The sequence below is a fragment of the Melampsora larici-populina genome, assembly GCF_000204055.1.
Source record: "Melampsora larici-populina 98AG31 unplaced genomic scaffold MELLAscaffold_14, whole genome shotgun sequence".
Taxonomy (NCBI): domain Eukaryota; kingdom Fungi; phylum Basidiomycota; class Pucciniomycetes; order Pucciniales; family Melampsoraceae; genus Melampsora; species Melampsora laricis-populina.
Window position 1 is genome coordinate 90039 of NW_006768778.1, and position 22733 is coordinate 112771.

Here is a 22733-nt window from a genome sequence, read left to right on the forward strand (position 1 = left end):
CATCGGATCATTGTCAACGTGGGCTGTTGTACCTAGTACATACTCAATGATTCAAATTTTCATTATACATACAGAGTATCTGAGATATGTGTATACATCAGTCCAATAATATCTTGCGTATATACTATATATCACAGACAATATTTGTATCCAAAACAAATGTAATCAATCAGATCTGGAATGCATCAACAAATGAATTTGACCCAATTATACAGTCTGGCTTTTTTGGGGCTGACAGTCATGCCATCATATACATACATAGTATAATATATGCAAGAGGAAGACACGCACTCAGATTGATTACTTAAAGCAATTAGCATGAGGTCATATCGTATAATAGTATTGCACAGTTATAAAACTATGTACATAAAAACTATTGAAAACCAAGTCAAGCGGCGTGGGTAATCAACCTGAAGTCGTAAGAAAGAGATCAGGAGTATGAGCATGCAAGGGCAAACTCTTCTCCCTCTTTCTAGCATCTGGTCCAATGATCAATGAAGTAAGTAACTGCAGGATCAACTTTATTTTTAGTCTCAGTCAAACTCATGACTTGAGTGGTCCATTGCTCTTGAAAATATCAAGCTTGGGGCTGCACCTCACTGCTTGATCAGAACAAAAAAAAGTTTCTCCTCTATGACCTCTTTCAGGCTTTCATTCGATACTAGGAACCTTTGCTTTAATCATTTGAATGATCAATAATTAATCCTATATCAATATCTTATAGCTGTTGAGAGTCAATCTCTAACTCTTAGTTTTTCATATACATAGCATGTCTTCAACCTCCTCTACTACGGAACCAACTCCAGAAATACAGGCCAACAAGCCAGTATTTGAAGGCCATCCACCCCTCCCTGTTAATCTGGGTAGCATTGAAAACCTTCCTCCTCCGGTTCATATCTACAGCATACCTGTTCATCTTCAAAGACTTGTCACTCTTGACTTATCTGTTATTCATAGTAGAGCAACAACCGCCAACGACTTGCGCGATTTTATAAAATGTTTCTATCACACCATCTCTTGCCTTTGCCTTCAACGCAAGGCAGTCCTACTCGACGCCTTCATTTATTATGTGGTACCCATCCTTTGCAAACCGCACATCTTTGAAAGAGAGCCTGGAATCTTCTACTCGTTCAATGTACCCTTACAGATTGAGCTGCAGGAAGAGCCCGGTGCCGGCGAGGTTGGCAACAACAATAACAATGCCAGGGTTGATCAGGATGCTGCGTAGGTATGGGGTATTTGCTTTTCATTATAATCATTATTTAGCCATTTAGCCAGGTGTTGACCAAATGTCAACATATCTGTGGCAAATAGCGTGTGGAAGTTGATGCTTGCAAGTCAAAGAACAAGAAGATACACGACTTCACCTCATGGTTAGTTCCAAGAATTTTTCCAAAAGCAATGATGGTTTTTTTGATTATCTCACGGACTCTGCTGATTATGATGCTTCAAACTTTCATACACCAGAAAATGGAACCTTTAGATCATGATTAGATATCTCAATACACGCAAGCAAATACTTCTCCTCAAAACATTGGCTAGATTAAACTTTTATCGTCTGCGACTTTACAGTGACCGTGACAGTCACTCCTGATGCAAGGCCAAAGATGTATGTTTGAGTTTAAAGCTATCCAATGCTCACTTCTCTCACAGCTATTATGTTATGTATGGATTCATTTTTTGAAAGGCAAAATAAAGACTGCCTTTATGACTCAGGTAACTTACATATATACATGGTTACATATATGTAACTGATTTGATCATTTGATTAGTAAGATTTGTGAGGTCAGCCACTGCCGTGATCTGATTTTTTACAGTGACAACCTTCAACCCATTGTTTCCTCCTTTGTCTGTGTCCATTCAATTTACTTAAAACCTTTATCAAGCAATCTTGAAGTCCTCTTGGTAGAGTTTCTTTTGATAAATCATAAGACTTCATCACGCCTTACAGGCCGGTCCTGTTTCATTCTTGTTTCTGAGCTTGGCTGGACCGCAACTTACATATCCTGATAACTTGTCTCCCAAAAACTCCAACGTCTACAAATTCCAGCTTGTGATACACTTTCTTTCATTAGTGAATATCTTTTTGATACTTACGAATCTCTCTGAAGTCTTTCCCTTCCATTGCTTCACTTTTGAAATACTTCCTTATATTCAATCAATTATTCCCAGTGTGCATGTTCCTTACCGTTGGTATCACTGACATCACAAGATGAACTTAAGCAAAAAGTCAAGCAAAAAAAGGAAAGGGAATGCCTCACGTGATTCCAAAGGTCAGTTTTTCCTCTTTGATATCCCTGTGGTGCTCGAATTGCTGGTCATCAGGCTCTGACAATCAGCAGAAACTCACAGAAGGGTGCCAGCCATCAACTCAAGCAGTGCGAATTGGACCTAAAACAACTCGCAATTGATTGACTGTTAGAGCTTCTCAACAAGCACGTGACAAGAAAGAGGTTACGGCTTGAAGACCAGCCAAAAGAAAACCATTGTTCTGGATCTGCTCACAAAAAAAATCAACTCAACATCTCTGCACTTCCAAATGCTCCCACAATCGAACCTCAAGGAAGCTCTTGCCCTATTGAACATTGAGAAAAATCTCCTGCAGATGAAATACAGGAGACTGCTGCCGGAGATAAAGTGCAAGACAGCAAAGTGCAAGATTCCCCCGTGGATTAATCCCAATCCAGGATCATCAAATGGTACACCTGCTTCAAATGCTTGGGGTCGACACTCAAAGTTTTGCTAGAAAAGCACTTATTCATCAATGCGAGGCTTATAATGAACTAAGTGAGTGATATGAGTCTTTTATTCCGGTGCTGCAAACTAAATGCCCTTTTGAATCAAAACAGTCATTGTCCCAGATTCCTTCTATGCCAACACTTCAAAAACCAACAGTTCAGATGTTTTCAAATCTACACCTTTCACGCTAGTAGGGGAGATCAGCTCTTGACTTTCCACATTCATGCCCAATGTCCACATTTAATCAACAGAAACTACACAACCCCCATTTTCGAAATCTTTTGAACAATCTGGTTTTCTTGAAGGTGCAGGATCAAGACATTCAATTGCAGAAGAAGCAAGAGAGACTCCACCTTCCCCGGCTCATGTGTCCCCGCTTCCTGACATATGTATCAAGAAAACAAAGAACCGTGCCAGTTTGAAAGGAAGTGAGGCCCATTTGACTGGTAAGACTATTGATTTCATTTGACCAGTTTGTTTTGTTACCAAAACAGTGTGTCTCTCATGGGAAAAAAACATAAGTCCACTCACCTCAACAGGGGGAATTTGATGAATCAAAGAAACCAAGCCGTAGGACCCGTAATTTGATTGCCAAAAAAGCGTTGGAACCTGGTAAGCCTATCAATTTGACTTTAAGTTTTTGCTATCAAAGAAAGTCTTCTGAGTTGACTTAACTTGACCACAGGACTTCGGTGAATCTCAGCAACCAATCTGTAGGACTCAGAGGTCAATTACAAAAAAGGGGTTGGGACCAGACTCACCAACAGGAGCAGCGCACGGGTCTTTGATGCAATGATCCTCAAAACGCTCTAAATCCACTTGTTCCTGGCAGGAAGATGCCTCAGAAGAGTCACATCTTCCTTTCATTTTCCAGCCTGGGGATTCAGAGGGGAATCCGTCACACCTGCTTATGGATTCACGTAAAGGGAAAAGGGTTGTGCGAGAAGGTGTCGCAAGTGTGGAATTGGATTCTAACTCAGCTTGCAAGTTTTTTTGTGATGCAATTCATCTTGATCACGCTGAACTTTTATTTGCATCTCCAGGGTCTGACGTTCAACTTAACATACCCTCGACTTCAACTTCTCGAGCTCAAATACCCCAACCTCTGGAACTTGCATGACCTCTTTACCAAGTCTAGAGCACCACCGTCTATCCTATCCCCGTCCAAATCCTACATACCTCAAATCCTCTAAATCAAAATCGCAGAAGAACAGCACTGAAAGCGAATGGGAGGCTGATAGTCAGATGGATGATTTTTCAGAAGCTGCTTCCAAAATCTCTTCAAACTTTCAAAGTTCTCAAAAGTGTGGTCATGAGCCTGAAATTGCAATGTCAAGAAATATTCCTTCATACTCTGATCTTCCCAAAAACCCTTCCAAAAAATCGCATCCGAATACTACTTTCAACGCAAACAAAGCCAACAAGACTCTTGACGAAGAAACCTGCACTGGAAATATGAGTATGGCTGAGTTGCAGACTCGTGTGGTTGAAGATTTGCGTGGTATTCGACACCTGGAAGATCATAACCGTGTACTTTACAAAAGAGTGGAGTCATTATCTGATGACATAAGATATCTATTGCGTGTGTTAAGTACTTTCAAAATGAAGCAGAGTGGAGCTAAAAGGAAGACACGGGGTGGCTGTTTGGCTGTAAGTGTCAAGATATAATATCTCTATCTGTCACTAATGCAACACTGACACATCTACACGGCACACAGTCACACATGCGTTTCCACATTGATATGCTTTTGGGAATGGGACCCAACGAAACCAGACTTCCACCACCCACAAGCCCAGATGTAAAAGACGCTTGGATGTGTGACATTGATATCTCCTCCTTAGACGCTGATTCCGACTCATCTTTACCAACTTCACAACACACCCCTGTTGACCCATGCTTTCCATATCCGGATGGACCTGGGCATATCAGCTCAACTCCGCAGCAATTGGCTGTCATATGGCGGATGATAAGATCCGTGGGGGAGTCATCATTTTGACCCAATTTTGCGGAATTCTTCAATTCAGAGGATAATTGATTCCCGTGGGATCTTGCTCTTCGGATATTTACTAAACTAGTAGAGTGCGGTGAATACAGTGGGGGCTCTTTGGCAACAGATCACTCCGCACAGATCAAGTGTTGCTTGGCTACCTATCACAGTGCCCGTGGAGAAGGCCCCCGACGTCGGGGGCCCAAAGGTCTTGGCAAGTTTGTCGCATTTGTGTGATTTTTGTGGCCCAAATGTGTGCAATTATCCACAAAGGGGAAATATTGGAAGAATATTGCTTGTACTGAACTTCATCCGTCTGAGTCAAGACTCAGGCGGACTAGGAGACAAGCAGACCTGAACTCTCAGCATTACCAACTGAACGGTCATTTTTCCTTACTGAACAGTGAACACCCAGTGTTACTCATTGAACCCTGGAAGCTCCCTATGCACTATCCTTGCCCGAGAAAAGCTAGTGACCGTTGTCGGTTACACATTGGAGAGCCAGCTCACACGTCTGGACACACCTGCGGGGTCAGATCCTGTCAGATCAGATGAGTGGTCAACCAAAATTTACCCCACCTTTCTTTATCGCCTCTTCAGGATCACACAATCTCAGTCCAATCTATTCTCAATGAAGCGACTCAAGTCTAGCAATGATCCATTGCAGCATCCTGAACCTATACTTGATCTCTTACAGCACATCAAGCCTTAGGGTCTCCATTGACCTATCAGGATGGTGTACCTTAAAGCCAAAGGACTACGATGTATCAGTACAAGCCATTCCAAGGAATGTATTATGAATTGAAACAAAGGATACCGCTCTATCCTAGTAAGACGTTCATTCAACCAATCTCAATTTAGACACCAGAAATCAAGCTGACCTGATGGCACTTCATCGCTCTGCATTATTGTGTATTCACAGGTGATTGGACATTGGGGTCAGTAAATTATCTGTGATTAGCCTGCTCCAGCATATTCTGACAGCTTGGTTGAATATCAGCTTTTGGCCTCATGGCCTTCCTCAGGTTATCACGGCAACCATTTGGATGTGCTTTATCAACCTGTATGCGCCAATCCCGATTATAGCTTCAGACTTGATGACCGTTGACGTTGCTTGATCGCTTCTGAACATTGAATGCAGGATCCCTGCTCTTTCTTATATGCTGGATATGAACAATTGAACCAATGGATATCATGGTACATACAAGGGTAAGCATAATTGACGTTCAAGTTTTCAACTTTGTGACCCTGATATTGAACCGTCCTGACATCTGCCTATGTAGTCATTTTGGGTAGGTCTCTGTTATTTCTGCGCTCAGCTTTTTGGAAACAACAAACTCACTTATCTACAAGGATACCTTAGGGTTAATCTTTCTTACATGAATCTTTAAGGAATTCCATAGCTTCAGCAATCTGGTTGGTGGAAAGAAATGCATCTTGTAAAGCGTGTTGAACAACTTCATTGATTGGATGCCTGTGTGATTTCATTTGATTGATTAGCTTAGTCGCTTATGTGAACTTCTTGGGTGTGGGTTGGGTACTACTTGTTCTGTGTTCATTGACATATGCTCGTAGGTATCCTTGGATCAAAGCGGTGTATGTGATGGCAGTTGTAGCTCTAAATAAAAAGTCCAAAACCTAGATCAATATCATAAACACATGCAGACAGAAAAAGGGAGATTATTAGACTTACATTCCTTTCTGATCAATCTCATCTACTAATCCAGCAGCAATTTCTAGTTCTTCAACTTCCCCACTCATACACAAATGATGTACAATAGATCCATGCGTAATAAATTTAGCCTTCACACCTAATTTCTCCATCATCTCTGATAACTTCTTGGCTCCATTTCTACCGCAACATAATTTTATTAATACATTTAATAAGATTGTAAATGAAACTACATCAGGTTGGACTGAAAGTTCTTCAAATCGTTTTAAGGTTGCTAAAACCCCATTTGAATCTTGGTATTTCAAATGAAAATTCAAAAGATGATTCAACGTTGTTGTATTGAGGTTTGTAGTTTTAAGTTTCTGGATCAACTTAAGAAAGTACCACGCTTGCGCATCCTCGCGAGGCGTCGAGCAAGGTGGACCAATTCTTCGGCTCTTTCAATCAGTTCATATGTTGTAAGAGAGATGAAATGATTATATTGAGAGCTTCAGTTGAGCACCTTGAAGTTTTGGTAGATCCTTTAAGTAAAAGTGAATCAACTGCAGATAATCCTACATCTACTGCTCCAGGGGATGATGAACCTAATGAAGTACTGATCATTAAACAACTCACATTCAGATCAGGTTTGATTGCATCTTCTTTTCTCGTCTGATCATAGAACCGTTTTGTAAGCTCATAATCTTGTTGCCATACTAATCCTTGTAAGATAGATGCCCAAAGATAGAGTAACATCCCTCCACAACTTTGTCGTACAAACTTGATCACTTCCTCCACCAGATCTAAGGCTCCTAACCTAGCAAAAGTTGTAGGAATACGCCAACAATACTTTCATGAGTGAGTGAAATTGGGCTAGAAGCTCTTGTAGATGATCAAGCCACAGTCTGCTCTGATGTGTTGATTAAATCCGGTTTGTTTTCTTCATAATTGTTCCAACTTCAATCAAATTAAAGCTATTCAAATGAATCATTGGTTCTTTCCGATCTAATATAAGCCACCCTTTTTCACTAGGCATCGATTCCGGTCCATCCACAGCTTCCCAAATCCTACACCAAAGATCCTCAGCAGACCTTCTTCCCCATCCTTTTCTCCTCTGAATGTTCTTCTCATAAACCTAATCATCCTTTCATCCGCCTTGATTTCAACAAACAATTCCTTCAAGCTGGGTGAAGAAAGTTGAGGTCGTTTCCAAATTAATGCTAATCGGATCGATCTTATAAAGTATTTTACTCTTCCTGGATCAGGTAATTCATTAATATACCATTCGTTTGGCCATTGTACACCAGAGCAAAGTGTTTGAATGTAATGGTGCCGTTGACAAGATTTGAATGATTTTTCTTTGTTCTAATAGTTTTCGATGATAGGTACAATGTAAGCTTTTGTTTTGTCAAGATTGTGAATGAAGAAAGAAAAAAGCATTAGTATACAATAGAATTGAACTTGAGAATGGAGTAGAAAGGAGAAAGAACTCAACAAGATATTGGCAAAGGCAAGAAGCATTGCTAATAGAGCAGCTCCACCTGCAATAGTCTTTGATCGGTCAATAGTCAACTTAAATCAGATACTCAATCTTTATGATCTTTAAGAAAGTTGAATATTTACCCAACCAATATGATGCTTATCCCGTTGAATATGTAGACTCTGAAAGCTGAAGTAAACAAAGCGGAAAATCAAATATTAGTTTCATTCATTCAATGTGTGTTTTGTTAGAAACAATCAAAATGAGAATCATCAACGCACCTGACCAAAGTCAGGACAAGTAAGAGCAAGTATGTAAGAGATTGAGGTTGAGGCAATGAGGGCAATAAGAGTAATAGTCAAGTTGAGAGATAGATTTGTTTGTGTTTTCGTTTTCAGTTATGTACTTGACGTTGCTTGATGTGAGTCCCCAACACAAACGACAGCAGTCATAGGCCAAACTCAACAAAGTCCCTCGCGAGCTGTACTGGAGGCCAGTTATCTGGCTTGACCGTTTGTGCCTGGCGGGTGCAGACCGAATTTGAGCAGAGAACCCCGGTGGTATGTTTCAACGGATTGGGTTCATGCAAGCAGGGCAGTACTGCTCAGCTCGGCTCATACCAGCTCATCTCAGCTTGTTACTGTTGATGAAGTTGGATGATAGCTCAGTGCTCCTGAGGTCAAAACCTGAGTCTGGCTGCTGGGGATGTAGAAAGCTGAGCAGGCTCAGCGTTCTAATTTGGCCTGGACAGAAAATTCACAGTTTTTTGGATACTTGTGCGTTAGAGATTTGGGCCCCTGACATCGGGGGCCTTCTCCTCGGGCACTGTGTATGCAACCTTCCTATCAAAACGGTGAGTCTGTGTATTCAAGTGTCCAAGCCCATTATATTCAAATATGTAAGCTTACCTTTGGGACATCAGGTATCAAGAGCAAGATTGAGATGATCAACACAAGAAAAAAGGCGCAGCTGAAATACGACAGAAGGCCAGAATGAGGCATGTAAGTTGTTTGGCAAGGTACAATCTGTTAGCTTGTAAAACTATCTGACAGCAATGCTCAACAGCTCATAGCATTATGAGACAAAATTGTTTTGTCAAAAGATTCACTCTTTTGCCTTTCAAATATTGTCGAAGTGGCCTGCAGCGATGACGAGACAGACCACAAGCTCAAATCTCCCAATAAACTACGCCCAGCGGTTCCCTGCCGGGTCCGAACGCTACCATGGCGCAGTCAACATTTGGAACAAGTTTTTATATCTTTGGATACTTATAAAGCAAGCCTCACTGCTAGTATCCCAAAGAATGCTCACAGACGACCGCCTTGACCTCGATTACGTCCGCCAAATGCTCCCAGCAGCCCTATCAAACCGCCTGCAGGACTGCCCGTGGACTGCTATTCTTCAGAGTGGCTTGCCAAGTGGTCACCCTGTGAGCGCAGTACAGTAGACATTCAGACCTCACCTATTCTGTCCCGTGTAATTCCCGTCATCACCAATTTAAATGGGTCATGATGCATAGTTTTTCAGTTCATTCACTTTGTAATGCAATAATTGTTGTAATTTTATTTCATTTGCTTTTGGTAGTGATGCAATACTAATTATTATATTACAACCTTGTCAAATGCACCTCGTATACTCATCTTTCCATCAATACCAGGGCCACTGTGGGCACCCGTAGCTCCTTATGTATCTCACCTCACCCGTACATCATCCACGCGCAGTGAGAAACCACCTCATTCATCTTGATAATTTTGTCCTTGGTAGGCCCCCAAGCACAAATGTTGAATTGAACATCCTCTACTTGAAGTTTGGAGAAGGGGTTGTAACATCCTGATGGCAAGTGTGGAAAACACTGAACATAAACCCACGTATCAAACACATGTTCTGAAACAGTTGGAGCCCGACAATGTGTAAAGATCGAAAAGATCTTCCCAAATTCAATTACTTCATTATGACCTGAGTGCGACTTGAAAGCAACAAAGCTGTTATGAGGGCTGTGTGTGAACGTAGAGTACGTCACATCTTGGTTCACCCAGTGTTTATAAAAATGTGCATGAGCCAAGACAGGTGCAAAACATTTGGCTTCATGTTTTGAAAGTAGACACCAATCTTGCGGCAGCATCCATATACACTTGTTTCCATTTTCTTCATTCAGACGTATAACAAGCTGCTTTAAAATATTGTTATCAATTGCTTGACGATTGGAGTTTGACAATCGCTTTGATTTTTGCAGCAGAGGGTCATAAAGGGATTGAAGTCTAGTCTTATAAGGATCGGATCTAGAACCTCGGGTAGCTTGTCATCATCACCTATGAGGGCAGATAAGTTGCCTGCTCAACAGTAGTTGTTCATGAAGGTGATTTCTAGCTACCCTGTTAAACATTCAGAAGACGAGAACAATTCAGCCTTTATAAATGATCTAAATGAAAACAAACACTTACCGACATGATTATTATGACAGCATTTGAGTATGCTACCCATGAGCCTCTCAAACGGGAAGGACCACAACAATTGTACTGGTCCAAACCTCTTGAGACCGTCTGCCAAGTGTATAGCCATATGATGGTTAGGTGCAAGACTGCAGTGCAAGAAAAGAGCTAATGAACCCTTGAGGCAATTCTGAATATACGACTGGTATCTATCAATTTGAGGTTTTGAGATGGATTGTTTGAGAGCTAGATTGACCAGTGATACAAGATCACAGAAATTCTTGAGTAGCAAGAGTTTTACCTGGTCTTGTCCAGCCCAGAATGGTATGAGTATCAATGGCAACTGAATGGAGAAGAGATTTCTCCATTCATCTGCTTTGAGTTTTCCAAAGGAAGCTTTTCCTAGGACGGGAATGGCGCGCTTAATCCATGAGGGTATCTGAACTTGTGGTAAAAGCTTATTGATTATTGAAAGCATAGAAGCATCAATGATTATCTCCTCAATTGCTGGTGGCTCCCAAACTCCTTTCCATCCAACATCAGCCAGTGGATCAAATTCATCATTGCTAGTTGATGTATCACTACTCAGTGTGTTTTCCTCTACCTCAGCATTGTCAGCTTCAGTCTGAGTGGTTTCAGCTTCCTTTGCGTAATTTTTTGGTGGTAGCGGGGTTGAATGTTCTGCCAAGAGTTGTAAGAGCTCTGAGGTTGAGACGTCTGTTGTGTGAGCCTCTTCCTCATTCTTTACATCTTGCATGGACCAGAATCTTTGAAGGGGCCAGGATAATAGACCCAGTAAGAGGTTATGCATTGAATCAACCACATGAAAATCTATTATATTCCAGTAATCAAGTTCAACCAGCACTGAATAACGCACTCCGTGTGTCTTGAAGATATGATGATGTTCCTCAGCTGTTTTTGCATCAAGGGCTTGGTATGCCCACGTCTTGTGCTCATCTTGTGTGCAGAAGCACCGTGCCTCAGTGTCGAGGTTTTCAATGTCTTTTTTGATGAGATGGCAGCACAAACAGAAGCTCATTGCGGTAGCACTCGGAAAGCCAAGAGATCGTCTGGTGGCGGGAATATCTGTGATGAAAGATAGTAACGCTGCCTTCACAAGTCATCCATTTGGGTGAGAATGTGTACAAGACAAAAGAAGGCCCGGACTCCAGAGATTCTGTAGCTGAGTCACAACTGGCCGTAAGATCCAGTTTGTCTGCTTGAGAGATGGCTCTCGAGGACCAGGTGCAATTCCTACTAAGAATATGTTCTCAGGGAGATGTCGCAGTCTGATGGGGAGAGTCAGGCACACCAGCACGATAAAAGTGATTGAAACATGGTGACCGCTAGTTTTATTTCCAAATGGGTTGATGGCATCCACAAACATCCCAAAAACAAGGTTACCACTGGTAGCAGTGAACTGCTTTTCATTGGTTCCTTTGAATGTTTTCCAAATCTTTGACTCATGTATATCAGATATGGGATCGTCTTCATTGAATGATTTTCTAGATTTGGGCAGTGACTCATCAAGCCATGCCTCAACATGTGGTCTTGAGAAGAAGTGCACAATCCAATGAGAGAAGTCTTGGACAGCGTACTTTCTGATTGGAACTTTCTTTCCTCTTACAAACTTTGAAAGGGGACTGAGACATGTTTTTTCAGACAGGTCCAGATCATTCTCATCTCCAGCATCTTTGGTGGTGTTATTAGTAGGGGAATCGAGGGAATCTGAAGGGCCCCCAGGAATGCTAGCCACTCAATGCATACATGTATTCGGCGCTTGATTGAGGGGGTGCATCGCAAAGCAGGTCAAACAGCAATTCATAAACAGGAGATTGGGATTGATGTTCAGCCACCCAATCACAGTTGTTAGAGTACGAGGAATTTGGCTAAAGATCTTGAGTTCAGAGGGAGATAGCTTGCCGGGTGAATGATTTGGAAGAAGCCCCAATGTCATTGAAAGCTCAATGGTTATACAATGTACATCCATGAGCCACAAAGCAGTCTGGCCGGACAAATTATCAAAGATACTGATGATAGAGGTAGACAACGCCACATGAAGCAGCAGCGGGTTGATTGCCTTCAAGCTGAATGTGAAAAATTGATCTGAGGGATATACGTTACAACCATGGGTCATCAGCAACTTCATGTTGTGAGAGAATTTGGACCTTCACGTACCCCAATCATAAGAAGGTATGATTGAATGTGTATTATTACCATCATTCCTAATCAGTTCGGAGTTCACTTCTGTCAAACCACTAGCTGGAGCCACCTCCTCAACAGTAACTGAAGCCAAACTTGAAGAACCACGAGAGCTCAATAAAGGCATCTGTGCCTGTGTTGAACCAGTTGCAAGTGGTTGCCGCCTGGCAACTGTGGAAGCAGATGTAGATGTTCAAACGGGGTGATAAGCTTGTCAAGAGTTTGATGAGCAGGCTGCGAGCCACCTTCAAGAGATTGCTTGCGTAGATCAGCTCTTGCGTGTGCATCACAAGTCAAAGGCAAGACTTTGACACCAGATTGGACCTGTCCATAAGCATTGAGAAATTTACCGCAATAGCATTCTCGGGTCTGGCACCGACAGACAACACAATGGGCATCTTTGATTTTCTTTGAAGAGGCAGACATTGGATAACAGATAGATCGGAAGCAGACAACAATTGAGATAGACAGGAGGAAACAGACTTTTTTGTTGGTTTATAAGTAACTTGTTATAAGAGGAAAAGGGAATACAACACGCACACAGACATATCCAAGAAGATCGAGACAAGAGGGCAGTCTTTTCAGAAGATAAGATGATACATGTCATAGATTACAAATGAAACCAAGCAACACCATTTCATCAAACCAATGCACTACAGACCTGCCGCATCTGCATAGCTGATGATTAGTTACATCTCAGAAGCGAAATCCTCAACCATAACCTGATACAAAAAACTAAGTCTAGAGATGAACAGGGAGGATCGTGACTATTATAACTTGGATAAGTCTGAACCGTTTAGGAGAGACTTGAAGCTGTTAAATACATTGCATTAAAAGTGATGTGTCAATTGAATATCTGAAATATGCTAAGGCTTTCAGAAAATAATTGAAGTTGAATAGTGGGAATATATACCAACTCTTGATGCATACAGATTACTTTTCAATGATGGAGTAATGGAACCCACAAACCAAAGAGCCCAGGGGTAACGGTTCATCCAGGAGAAAGTGTAAGTAACAATCCACCAAGACCTGATGAGTCATTGGGATCAAATGTACAAAGACATGGGGATCATGACATTGAAGGGCAAATCTAAGATCCTCCATGTCTTCATCCTTGACCGCATGAGTTTTGACAAGATGAGGCTTTCAGAGGGTTTCCACTTGACCAGGAATAACTAGCCCTGGATTGATGTGTGCTTGATAGAGGAGAAGTAAGCCATCACGCCTAGCGGCCCCTGGTATAGGCACGTTTGGGGCTTTGTGTTTGATCACCTTGGAAAGCAACTTGCGGGTGGTTTTACGTCCCAGTGGATTGGCATCAAGAGTGGCTTTGCTGTCATTGGTGTCCATTGGGATAGGGGCTTGAGGTAATAAGAAAGGTAGAATGCGTGGGAGTATGTCTTTTCTTAAAGCGGCATGGAGGTTGGCTTTGAGATGAGACATGCAAGATTTTGTAGCGGGGTCGAAGTGAAGCAAAATACGATAGAACTGTAACTTCAAAATCTTGTTGTACATGTCTTCATATCCAGGTTCAAGGAATACACGAAGCTCTTCAGGAAGAGTTTGTATTAAATACCATATGGTACTTGAATCCGGGTTGAGCATGGTTGTGGGCAGCAGCGGCGGTGGATGGGAGGGAGGAGGTCACGGTGGTAAGTGAGCAACCAACACAGAGGTAGAGGAGTGAGAAACCACTGGATCTGGTGGCTTTTGAGTTTGATCACTAGCAGCTGACGGGCTCAGAGGAGACCCTGGGTTCTGACCACTATTTTTACAAGCCTTGCCTTTGGTCTTGGCAAGTGCTAATCAACAAATTTGAAAAAAAGAATCAGCACTCGTACTACACATAGATAATGAGTAGATGTGTTGAAGGAAAGAGATTGAGATGAGGTCCAAGTGAGAGGAGCACTTGAGGGCCTGTGGAGTGATCTAATATATACGTAGTTCTGATATTGAGAAAGTGAATTCAGCTAGTAGGTTGATTATGTTGTTGACTACACGTCTGTTGCCAGTTGTATCAAACAAATTGTTGACTGATTTCGGGATGCCTACAATAATGATGTTTTTCAAGGGGCCATTGATTGGTGGCGCCAACAAAGGCACCACTTGGCGCTTAGTTCCATGACTGAGTGGCACGTTGTTGAAGATGTTAGCATAAATGCTTATAGCATGAATAGCGAGAACCGTGAGAAAATTTGGCCGCGCCCAACCGTGGAAAATTTTCCCTCCTACGTTCTCTCTCACGTCTGATCAACAAACGCTAGTCATCAAGAACTCAAAGTTTCCATTGCACATCCTTTTGTGTATTTAACCTTTCAAAATAACTTAACAACCAATTAAAACAACAATCCTAACCGGAAAAACTCACGGAAAGCAAAAACAACACAAAATGGTAACTTTTGCACAAGAACTTATAGAGTCCAGAAGACTAGCAGAACGTGCTTTAGCCCAGGGCGAGTCCGGTCCCAGAACAAGGAGCAGATCAAGGAACCAAGACAAAGATGACGACAATGAAATCGAAGAAACAAACCGTAGTGGAGAAGACTACGAGGAGGAGGACAATCATGACAATCCCGAGAAGGATTTTAACGACGAGATCGAGTATGTGGATGATGAAGGAGAAGAAGATCCTGCAGGCACCGGAAAGAAGCCAAATGGTTTAGTCGGAAGGCTACGAGAACCTAGAGATTCCCCTGAGGAGGATGACCAACCGAAAGGGTTGCCGATGATCAACGTCACAAGAGATCCTAGACAAGGTACAACCGAATGATCCAGAAAGTCATCCCATCACCTCATTTCCTTCCATTTGGTGAGTGGCAAGTATCTTTCACTTGCGTATTGCTATCATAACTTGATGATATATGTATATATGTAACTCTTCATATATCACCCACGTTTTGGGAAGGCGGCTGCCGGCCTGCCTGGTTTGCGTGATGCGGAAAACTTTCTTTCTCACGCAAATACGGGGGCTTGCCAACAAGTACGCTGGGTGGGTGGGTGGTATTTGAAGGATTAATCCTGTATATAGATAATCAAGAGTTTGAAAGCAAAGATGATGGTTTAGAGTTCAGTGACTAGCGAGCGTTGAACAGACGTGTGAGATTGTGAAGGGAAAATTCTGATCTCGTTTGTGCGAGGGGAACCGACTTACTCTGGTTACCCCTTGCTACTAGCATAGCCTACTGTCTGAGTCAACCCGCCTCTCAGTCATGGAACTCATCGCCAAGACGTTCCTTTGTTGGCGCCACCAATCCATTTGGTGAGTGGCAAGTATCTTTCACTTGCGTATTGCTATCATAACTTGATGATATATGTATATATGTAACTCTTCGGATATCACCCACGTTTTGGGAAGGCGGCTGCCGGCCTGCCTGGTTTGCGTGATGCGGAAAACTTTCTTTCTCACGCAAATCCGGGGGCTTGTTTCAAGTCATGACTCACGGGGTTTGACGGGTTTCCTCGACCACTGCCCAAACTGCCGGGCTCTCTGCGGGGCTTGGCAAGGCGAGGACACCCCAAAACCCGCGTGGCTTGTGCCTTCTACCGTACTCTCAATGTGCTTATGATGCTTCATAGTTTCTGTTGATTGCCTGTAGGACTATTACTTGCATCCTACGACGCTCTTGGTGGATCTAGCCTCAGGCGTGAGGTTACACTTTCCTCAATTCTCCACTACCATTTCCGGCACTGCACTCCTAGTCATTGTTTCTTCCTCCTCTACCCTATACCTTTAAAGTTTCGCCTGTACAGCGGTGTCGATCACGTGGCGCTTCTGTATCAACAGGAGAGCAAGATTACGCTTGCTTGAATCTACGTTCTTCGTGAGGCTGGATCATCATCGGCTAAAGAAAAGGTTATTTACTCACCGTCCTCACTTGAGTTTCCTCGTGGCTGCCTCGTTTCTTCGGTCAATTGCCCATAGTAGGTCTTTCACGTCCTGTAGCTTGAACTGTGTATAGTTCTTTAAGTACACGTCCACCGCTGACAACTTCCAGCGTCCTTGTTTCATAATTTTCTCTTTCTCCCATTTATGAGGCACCGCCTACCCTGAAAGAGTGGCCAGACCAGACTCCAGACTTTACTCTGCTCTCTCCCCAGAAGGTCTCTAGGCGCTTGATGAACCGTTTCTTTGTCAATGGTTTCCTTTCGCTCCCTAAACCGTACGCAAATAGTGCGTCCTCTTGTCCGAACGGTTTGTTTCGCTCAAGTAGGCGTTCGATGGCTGCCACTGGGTCTAGGATGGACCTCTGTGATGGGATCCTTATGACTTGCGCCTCGCCAGGTCTAGCGGTCTTTGCTTTCCATAGAGTAAGCACTGCTACCTTTTTCTCTCCTTTTCCCTCAATCTTCAAATCTTTCCTTGTTAACATTCCCTCTTTCCTCGACTCTCTAGTCAGTTCGCCCAATCTCATCATGCCCCAGAACACTACGAGTGCTGTTGTTGCTATGGCCTCATCTTCGTCCAACTTTCCTGCCAGTTCGTAAACTAGATTGATGAGCTCTCATACCAGGATTGGGTTCTTCTCCCCGCTGGTCGCCGGGTTATCGACCTCCTCCGCCGGCTCTAGGTTCGACTGCTCCTCGGCCCGTTCGCATGCTCTTATGAGGGCTTTTACCATTCTCTGGTCCAACTGTGGTGGCGTCAATTTCGTAGCCATTTGCCATGCTACCAGGCCCGCAAGATATTTCTCGATCGTTTTAGCTTTTACTGTCCTTCTAGCGGAACACCCCTTCTCGGCGTTCGATTCTCCGGCCCACACGATGAACCCGTACACGTCTTCTGCTTGCACTGGTATAGCGGAGTCCCAATCCTTCCCTTCGCTTTTGATGTATTCTTTGAATTTTGACACCGCACTAGAATAGCCTTGCATTGTCAAATTGGCCCAGGAACCGCTTACCATGTGCCTTGCTATTCTTCTAGTGTTTTCATCGGCAATCTCGTCCTCAATTCTTTTGAAATTTGGGCGCTGGTTCTTCATTTCGATTTCTTTGCTGAGGCGGGGTGCTTGTTTGCGGTGTCTGAGCAGGATCACTAGTGGGTTGGGAGAGGGGGACTGTTGACTGTGCGATGAAATCCGTAAGATCTTCCAGTACGTCTACTTGTAGCCTATCTGAGTCGTACTTTTTTATTCTGATTCCTCTAGATAGATCGTCGGCGTCATTTCCTAGTGATGTTACTCGTTTCTCCTCTAGGTCACAATCCAGCTCGACCAGTCTCCGTTGGATCCGGCGCCATTCAAGATTCACTGCAACGTGTTGCGACTTCAAGTTTCGTACTACCGCCTCCGTGGTAGTATTGTCCGTCAAGAACTGGAAACGTTTGCCACGGACATCCTGCAACTTTGCCACCGTTTCCAGGCCTAGTCGGACCGCTATTGTCTCGGCCCATGCGATGTCCCTTTTCACACCAAGTGAGTCGGTCTCGCTCCAACCGTCTTTCAGTTTCCACTGGGCCCAACGGTTCCCGACTATAATGCCGATCCCGTGGCTTGTTGCGACATCGCCTACCCATCCTACGTCAATCGATTCTTTCTTCGGTATTAATCTGTGGTTGGTGAAGTCTTTTAGTACCCTCTTCCACTCCCACAGGTCCTCGTAAACATTTCTCGGCATGGGTCTCGGTGCTCTCTGTTCTACCCACGTTGCCATCCAGTGGTCGAGGCTTGTGTTGAAGCACTTCATTTGAGGTAACATATTGGTCACATGGGATAGTCTCCCTCTCAACTTCTCCACCTCCTTAAAGGTATGTGGTCCCTTCCTGTTTATTGCTTCGTCTACCTGCGCTTTCCTCTCCTTAAGCTTCTCTTCTGGCAGTCTGACTGATTTTTCCTTACCGTTCCAGACGAAACCAATATATTTCTGTTTGGTTGCAAATTCAGAATAATTCCCCTCATTGGTTTTTACTCCTAACACCGCGCTCTGGTCGACCACGTCCTTCATGGTAGTCCTGTTGCCCTTTCCTAACACCTTTATAAACAGGTTGTTGTCCACCCAGCGGAACACTTCATCGAATCCGAAGTGGCTTTTCATGATGTCTTTCCACGCGTCAGCGGGGCCTCCGAAACTTCCGCAACCTGTGACCCCACCGAATGAAACCCTTGTATCCAGGATCAGTCTGTTGTCGTTTGTTTGAATCATGAGAAACCTCCATTGACTAGGGTGAGTTGGGATCTGGCGGTACGCCTTTTCCCAATCGAAGATTCCCAGCACCAACTCCCATTCCGTGTTCGCGAAGAAGAATGCTACCTTGGCAAAGTCGTCCCAGGTAGTTTTGAATTTGTTCTTATCGACAAACGAGTTTACAGATGGTAAGTCCTCTTTATGCTTTGGGTACAACAAGTCGTTGATGATTCGTTTCGACCCGTCCCCGTTGGTTACTACTCCCATTGGGCTGGACCTAAAGAAACCTACTTTCTTCAGGACTTCATCCTCTGTGAATGGTCCCCTCATTTGACCCGAGTCGAGTTCTTTCTGCAGTTTCCCTACTATTACTTCTTCAGATTCTCTTGACCTGTCGTGGTTCATCGGCGAATAGAATCACATTCCTTCTAAAACGTGCTCTGGGATACCTTGGTTGAATCCGGTCCTGAATCCCTCCAGAATGCTTCTATGCTTCTCTATCAGGTCGAGCTGTCTCAGGACTTCCTCCCACTTGTCTAGATCCATTTCGCAGGTTACTGACGTGGGCCACTCTCTGTTAGGCTTCAGTGCCGACGTTGTTACTTCCTGCGGGTCTTTGGACGTCGTAGGTTTCAGTATTCCGATCTCAACTTCTAGATCGTCAGCCTGTACCGTGCTCACCTTTGAACGACTCTGGGGCTACTTCGTCTCGCTGCCTATTGTTGATTCTCAGGCTGTTGACGTTCACTTCCTCTCTCGTTTGGCAACTCGGACTTGGCTCACTAAGGTTGACGTCATGCGTCACTCCACTGTTACTGTCAGATTGCGGTTACATTTCAGACGGGTGAGATTCAGATGAAAAAGGGGGGGACAATGTGATTCAACCACAAGTAAGTTTCCTTTCTCTCTCTTTTTTTTTTTTTTTTTTTTTGTTAAAGGGGCAGTAAATGTTTGGTTATACATTGGAATCATTTCTTTTTGGGGGTCGGCTATTACAACAGCATGTTGCGATTTCTGATACCATGCGACTATCAATGCTTGTCTCACTTCCCACCCACAGTTTCCACCTCGCCTCCGCCCATGTGAGGGGTACGCGTCTGTTAGGCGTACTCTTCACTGAGAAATGCGTAGGTAAAGGGAAAACTGGTCTTCAATTGGTACACCCAAGTGAAGACTACAGTTAGTTGACCTCTGAGAAGAGGGTTTAAGGGAATAAAGGGGAAGGAAAGGGCTATTACGTGTAAATACGCTAAAACCTCGTGAGACTGCGAGGGGCAGGCTTTACACTTTGGTAAACCAAAGATCCTGAGGCTACTTTAGACTCCTGGTGAGGGAGGAAGCTTTACTGCTTTATGGTTTATTTCTAGAGACGTTTATGGCCCAGGGCTCGTAGAAATCAATACCAAGGGTGTTCAGCAATGGAACCCGTAATGCTCAAAGATGGTCTTTTAGACTACACAACTAATCACGTACTGAAAGATCCTCTCAATAGGATTTCAAGTATAATGTGATTCTGATGTTGTGGTGTGTGAAAAGATGGGGGATGAATCAAGGGAAGAAGGGGGGTTTATATATTCACAGGTCAAGCGTCAACTTGTGGTTGGCGTGTGATTCTTGTCTCACTTGTGGTTGGCGCTTGGGTTAGGTTTGCTACGTATTTAATACATTATGTACATGTGTTTATGTGGCTCTTGACACTGAGCCGTGAGATGTACTTATGGATTTATACAATAATATAATATTACATATGTAACTGTTAGCCCGTGGTCGTGTAATCAGGGCTCAGGGCTGACAGCCCATCCCATCAGGCTTCCGGCTTTGGATTTGCTGCTGAGCTTTCTAACTCAATCTAATGACGCGGAGGTGGTTTCGGAAGTGACATCGACGGATTAGGAAAGGTGGTAACGACGGATTTCGGAAAATTGGGGTAGGATGACGTGGGACAATTAGTGAGTCTTTGCTTACCAGGACTGTTTATTTGCTCCATTTTGCTTATTCACTATCGCTAACGCATTGCCTTGGTTACTCCCACTTGGTTTTGCCACTATTGCTAGTTGGCCCTGGGTTTTGCCTGCATTCGATGTGCCTGCATGGTAGTAGCTCGGTTGATAGGGTTGGTGGAAAGGGCTTCGGTACGTTAATGTGCCGTAGGGGGTAGTTGGTTGGTAACTTAGACTGTTCTGGTAGGGCACTCCGAAGTTTCCACTTTGCCGGAAGGTGTTATTCTGGTTTCGGTTGAATTGGAATCCACCGTTGTGGTGAGCTGGGCTGTGTGTGTTGTTGTTGTGGCTACCCCAGTCGTTGGTCCAGGGTTTCCTCCTATTTTGACTGCTACTGTTCTTAAGATTATCGTTTCGCTGATTTCTGTTCATATTGTTTGTTCTTGAACTTGGACTGCTCCTCCAATTGCCGATGTCTTGGTTACCGGTTGAGAGATCTCCCTTTGGGTTGTTCCTTGGGATTGACTGGTCAGGATCGCCGTTCGAGCTGGAATACGGGTTCTCCGTGTAAGCCCTTTCCCCTAGAGACTCCGCTTTGTCCTTTGCTGCTCTTAGGATGTCGTTGTGCAGAATCCCGGCGTTGCTCATCTGTCGTGTCTTCCTGAACCCAGCCTGTTTTGCATCACCAGTTTCCGGACCTTGATACAGTACCGTAGGGCTATCATCCAGCATGATGTTGATCGCCTGATGTCTACCACGATCGACTTGTGCTTCCTGAACATTTCGGCAGACCGTTTCAGATGGTAGAACTCCTCTACGTATCATATGAACAGGTCTATTGCGTCCATCCACTCCCCATACGTTAGAGTTAACTCGTCTCTGGGCGTGAGTCCTGAGTACGTCGGGACCTCGTCTCCTTCTTGGAGCTCCTTCACCGATTTGACTTTCTTCATTCCAGCTTTCTCTACGTCTTTCTCAATCCAATCCGCATTGAAAACGGTTAGGGGAAGGTAAGCTGTGAGTTTCTTCATTCTCTGATGAAAACCATTTGATAATCTGAGTAAATTATCATTGGATAGCTCCTGATCATCTACAAACACTATCCCTTTCTCGGGATCTGACCCGTCTTCCTCTTCGGATGATACCTCGACCGTGGGTCTCCTCGACTTCTTCGACGAGGATGCTTTGGGATTAACCGCGCCGCCGTGTGTCGCATTTCTCTCCTGGCGTGATGGGAGCATCACCCTCAAAGTTCTAGGCTGCTCTGCGGGGTTTGTGCGTTTCAGCGTGGTCTGGGTTGGCCGATCATTCTCTAGTTCGTCCAGGAGCTCGTCGTCTTGAATCAGGGATTCTGTTCTTGGACGCTTGTCTCTGTAGTGTTCTAGCTCTGCGCCTCTCTCTTGGCGTCTTCCTCTGGATGCTAGCGGGTTGAACGGTATCGAGCCATAGGTCGTCTCGTACGCTTTCATCATTGTCTCTCCCAGCATGAGGTCTCCGTTGTCAAAGGCATTTACGATGTTTCTCCACCAGCTGTTACGGCAGTCTCGTTGGACATCTGCGCGAGATTGGAAAACCACCGCATCACATTAGTTTGCCTGTTCAATCTTTTGCAACCGCGGGTTGAATTCTTGGGTTATTAGATTTCCCCTCAAGGGTCTTGATTATTTGCTTTCCCGTCTGTAGTCTCACTCTCCTGGTTGGATGGACGTCTCGACGTCACTGGCTCTTATGCCCTCGGGGGTTTCTGGCGCCTGCTCTGATGGACACCTCTACATCAAGTTCTACTGGGACGGTTATTACACTGATGGACTCCTCTACATCAGGTTCTATATGGACGGTTGCTACTCTGATGGACACCTCTACATCAGGTCTTATTTAGGACGGCTTCTTCTCGTCTCTCCCTCTCTCTTGACTGGGATGGATACGTCTACGTCTTGCTGTCGTCACACGGCGCGGGCGGACACATCAACGCCGCGCACCCTCTCTGGGACTTTCGTTGTGTTTTGGGGGGATATGATTTGGAATACGGGTAGGATTGTGTTATCGGGATGTTTTGGGAGATGGAAGAGAAATGTGGACGGTGTATCGGTCTGATTTTTGGAAAGGGGAGCTTCATGGGGGGTAAACTGGAAGGAGGTTTTTCGGTGGCCATGCCTGGATTTGGTCTTACCTAGATCATAGTCC

The 22733-nt window shown here is 44.1% G+C and overlaps 5 protein-coding genes across 5 annotated transcripts; 2 read left to right on the top strand and 3 right to left on the bottom strand.

Annotated features, from left to right (window-relative positions):
- Positions 1–769: 769 nt before the first annotated feature.
- Positions 770–1619, top strand: MELLADRAFT_105512 (uncharacterized protein; the record flags this gene model as incomplete). Its single annotated transcript, XM_007408829.1, has 3 exons — positions 770–1224; positions 1315–1373; positions 1573–1619. The coding sequence occupies 3 exons, from the start codon at positions 770–772 to the stop codon at positions 1617–1619; spliced, it is 561 nt and encodes a 186-aa protein (XP_007408891.1).
- Positions 1620–5807: 4188 nt separating this feature from the next.
- Positions 5808–7521, bottom strand: MELLADRAFT_105513 (uncharacterized protein; the record flags this gene model as incomplete). The annotated part of the gene is made up of 6 exons (XM_007409107.1): positions 5808–5890; positions 6107–6201; positions 6247–6345; positions 6421–6691; positions 6984–7195; positions 7433–7521. 6 exons carry the CDS (start codon positions 7519–7521, stop codon positions 5808–5810), a joined length of 849 nt encoding a protein of 282 aa, XP_007409169.1.
- A 6114-nt stretch (positions 7522–13635) lies between these two features.
- Positions 13636–14094, bottom strand: MELLADRAFT_62305 (uncharacterized protein; the record flags this gene model as incomplete). The annotated part of the gene is made up of 1 exon (XM_007409106.1): positions 13636–14094. The coding sequence occupies one exon, from the start codon at positions 14092–14094 to the stop codon at positions 13636–13638; it is 459 nt and encodes a 152-aa protein (XP_007409168.1).
- A 784-nt stretch (positions 14095–14878) lies between these two features.
- On the top strand, positions 14879–15259 carry MELLADRAFT_62306 (uncharacterized protein; the record flags this gene model as incomplete). The annotated part of the gene is made up of 1 exon (XM_007408830.1): positions 14879–15259. The coding sequence occupies one exon, from the start codon at positions 14879–14881 to the stop codon at positions 15257–15259; it is 381 nt and encodes a 126-aa protein (XP_007408892.1).
- A 5520-nt stretch (positions 15260–20779) lies between these two features.
- Positions 20780–22018, bottom strand: MELLADRAFT_105515 (uncharacterized protein; the record flags this gene model as incomplete). The annotated part of the gene is made up of 2 exons (XM_007409105.1): positions 20780–20973; positions 21595–22018. The coding sequence occupies 2 exons, from the start codon at positions 22016–22018 to the stop codon at positions 20780–20782; spliced, it is 618 nt and encodes a 205-aa protein (XP_007409167.1).
- Positions 22019–22733: the final 715 nt, after the last annotated feature.